A 2,819-nucleotide genomic window follows, 5' to 3' on the forward strand; every position below is an offset into this window, starting at 1 on the left:
ACACTGCTAAAGATACGTGTTACACACAGTTAACACTACTAAAGGTACGTGTTACACACAGTTAACACTACTAAAGGTACGTGTTATAAACCGTTAACACTACTGAAGGTACGTGTTACAAACCGTTAACACGTACTAAAGGTACGTGTTACAAACCGTTAACACTACTAAAGGTACGTGTTATAAACCGTTAACACGTACTAAAGATGCGTGTTACAAACCGTTAACACGTACTAAAGGTGCGTGTTACTCACAGTTAACATTACTAAAGGTGCGTGTTACAAACCGTTAACATTACTAAAGGTGCGTGTTACAAACCGTTAACACGTACTAAAGTTGGTGTTACTCACAGTTAACACTACTAAAGGTGCGTGTTACAAACCGTTAACATTACTAAAGGTACGTGTTTCAAACCGTTACCACGTACTAAATGTGCGTGTTACTCACAGTTAACACTACTAAAGGTACGTGTTACAAACTGTTAACATTACTAAAGGTACGTGTTATAAACCGTTAACACGTACTAAAGGTACTTATTACTAACCGTTAACAATACTAAAGGTGCGTGTTACAAACCGTTAACATTACTAAAGGTGCGTGTTTCAAACCGTTAACACTACTAAAGGTGCGTGTTACACACCGTTAACACTACTAAAGGTACGTGTTATAAACCGTTAACATTACTTAAGGTACGTGTTACACACAGTTCACACTACTAAAGGTACGTGTTACAAACCGTTAACACTACTAAAGGTACGTGTTACAAACCGTTAACACTACTAAAGGTACGTGTTACAAACCGTTAACACTACTAAAGGTACGTGTTACACACCGTTAACACTACTAAAGGTACGTGTTACAAACCGTTAAAACTACTTAAGGTACGTGTTACAAACCGTTAACACTACTAAAGGTACGTGTTACACACCGTTAACACGTACTAAAGGTACGCTCTTCCTGTGATTTTTTCTTGTTTGTATTGTTGTGTTAATTGACTTCAGAAATGTTAGCTTTCGGAGAATATTGAAAACAGCTTTAGACATGTAATGAATTCTCATAAGCATTCCCTTTGAATTTACCTGTTTAAAGGGAGGTAACTCGCACGTGGAATTAGTTGCCCATTATACAAAGAATTTATTTTATTCATAGTCCTATCAACTAAAAGCTATTTACTAGAATCAACATGATGTATAACTTAGATCAGCACCTCGGTATATGGCCGTAACGACGTTTCAATCAGCACAAACCTCGTCTCTTTCTTCATGTGATTTTTCCAGAAACGTTTAGTCTTTACAGTTTGTATCTCATTTAGTGATAAAAACAGTTTTCTAAAACAGAAACAAGAACGTTAATGTTTAAATTTCCAAACATACGTTTTAGCAAATATGTTCAAAGAAGAGTTAGCCATTTAAAAAGAATTGAGATAGTAGATAGATATTCAAAGTCTTGTTCTCAAACCCGCGGAACGTGGTGGTCCACAGACATAACTAGCGTAACAAGTTATGTGGATTAACACGAGTTAAATTATTATAGGAACCGTACGTTTTTTCCATGTAAACTTGAAAGTGCTGGCTTTGCCAATATATTGCGGTTTGTGTTTGATGATTTAGAGAGCAAGTCCTTTAGAGTGGTTTGCATGTGTTTCGCAAAGGAGAGGGAAATGCTCATGTTTAAGTTTTGGATGGAAAAATCAATGAGCAAATTTGTATGATAGATTAGTTCTAAACAACGTTTACATATCTTCTGTTTTATCACGTTGTAGACATGGTTGCTCTCCCCGACTTTGCTGCCGGCGCCATGGAGAACTGGGGTCTGATAACGTACCGAGAAACAGCCATGTTGTATGATCCTCTGGAGTCTTCCGAGGTTAACAAACAAAGAGTAGCTGTAGTTGTCTCCCATGAGCTGGCTCACCAGGTACGTGTCGGGGGAACAGTCCACACGTTCTGTAGAAGACGCGACAATAGGAAACTTTCTCAATGAGTACAATTATTCAATTTTCATACTTATGTATGAATGTCCCTGTATTGTTACAGTGTCTCTACCTTGACTTTGTTTTCATATACCTGGTGTCCTTGTAATGTTACAGTGGATCAACCTTGACTTTGTTTAGATATACTTGTTTTCATATACCTGGTGTTCTTGTAATGTTACAGTGGATCAACCTTGACTTTGTTTAGATATTCCTCGTGTCCCTGTATCGTCACAGTGTCTCTACCTTGACTTTGTTTTCATATACCTGGTGTTCTTGTAATGTTACAGTGGATCAACCTTGACTTTGTTTAGATATACTAGATATACCTCGTGTCCCTGTATCGTCACAGTGTCTCTTCCTTGACTTTGTTTAGATATCCCTCGTGTCCCTGTATCGTCACAGTGTCTCTGCTTTGACTTTGTTTAGATATACTTGTTTTCATATACCTGGTGTCCTTGTAATGATACAGTGGATCAACCTTGACTTTGTTTAGATATCCCTCGTGTCCCTGTATTGTTACAGTGGATCTACCTTGACTTTGTTTAGATATACTAGATATACCTCGTGTCCCCGTATCGTAACAGTGTCTCTACTTGGACTTTGTTTAGATATACCTCGTGTCCCTGTATTGTTACAGTGACTCAACCTTGACTTTGGTTTGATATACCTGGTGTCCTTGTAATGTTACAGTGTCTCTACTTTGACTTTGTTTAGATATACCTCGTGTCCCTGTATCGTAACAGTGTCTCTACTTTGACTTTGTTTAGATATACCTCGTGTCCCTGTATCGTCACAGTGTCTCTACCTTGACTTTGTTTAGATATACCTCGTGTCCCTGTATCGT

General features: G+C 38.0%; 1 protein-coding gene across 1 annotated transcript in view; it reads left to right on the forward strand.

Annotated features, from left to right (window-relative positions):
* LOC110448708 (aminopeptidase N-like) overlaps positions 1-2,819 on the forward strand; it is a gene marked incomplete at both ends in the record, with an annotated part of 37,285 nt that overhangs the window by 17,314 nt on the left and 17,152 nt on the right. The window contains one exon of the mRNA XM_021495094.1: positions 1,763-1,917. Coding sequence (XP_021350769.1) covers positions 1,763-1,917 — 155 coding nt within the window. The remainder of the gene's footprint in view (positions 1-1,762; positions 1,918-2,819) is intronic.

This window comes from Mizuhopecten yessoensis, unplaced genomic scaffold, assembly GCF_002113885.1.
Source record: "Mizuhopecten yessoensis strain PY_sf001 unplaced genomic scaffold, ASM211388v2 scaffold4167, whole genome shotgun sequence".
NCBI classification, from domain to species: Eukaryota; Metazoa; Mollusca; class Bivalvia; order Pectinida; family Pectinidae; genus Mizuhopecten; species Mizuhopecten yessoensis.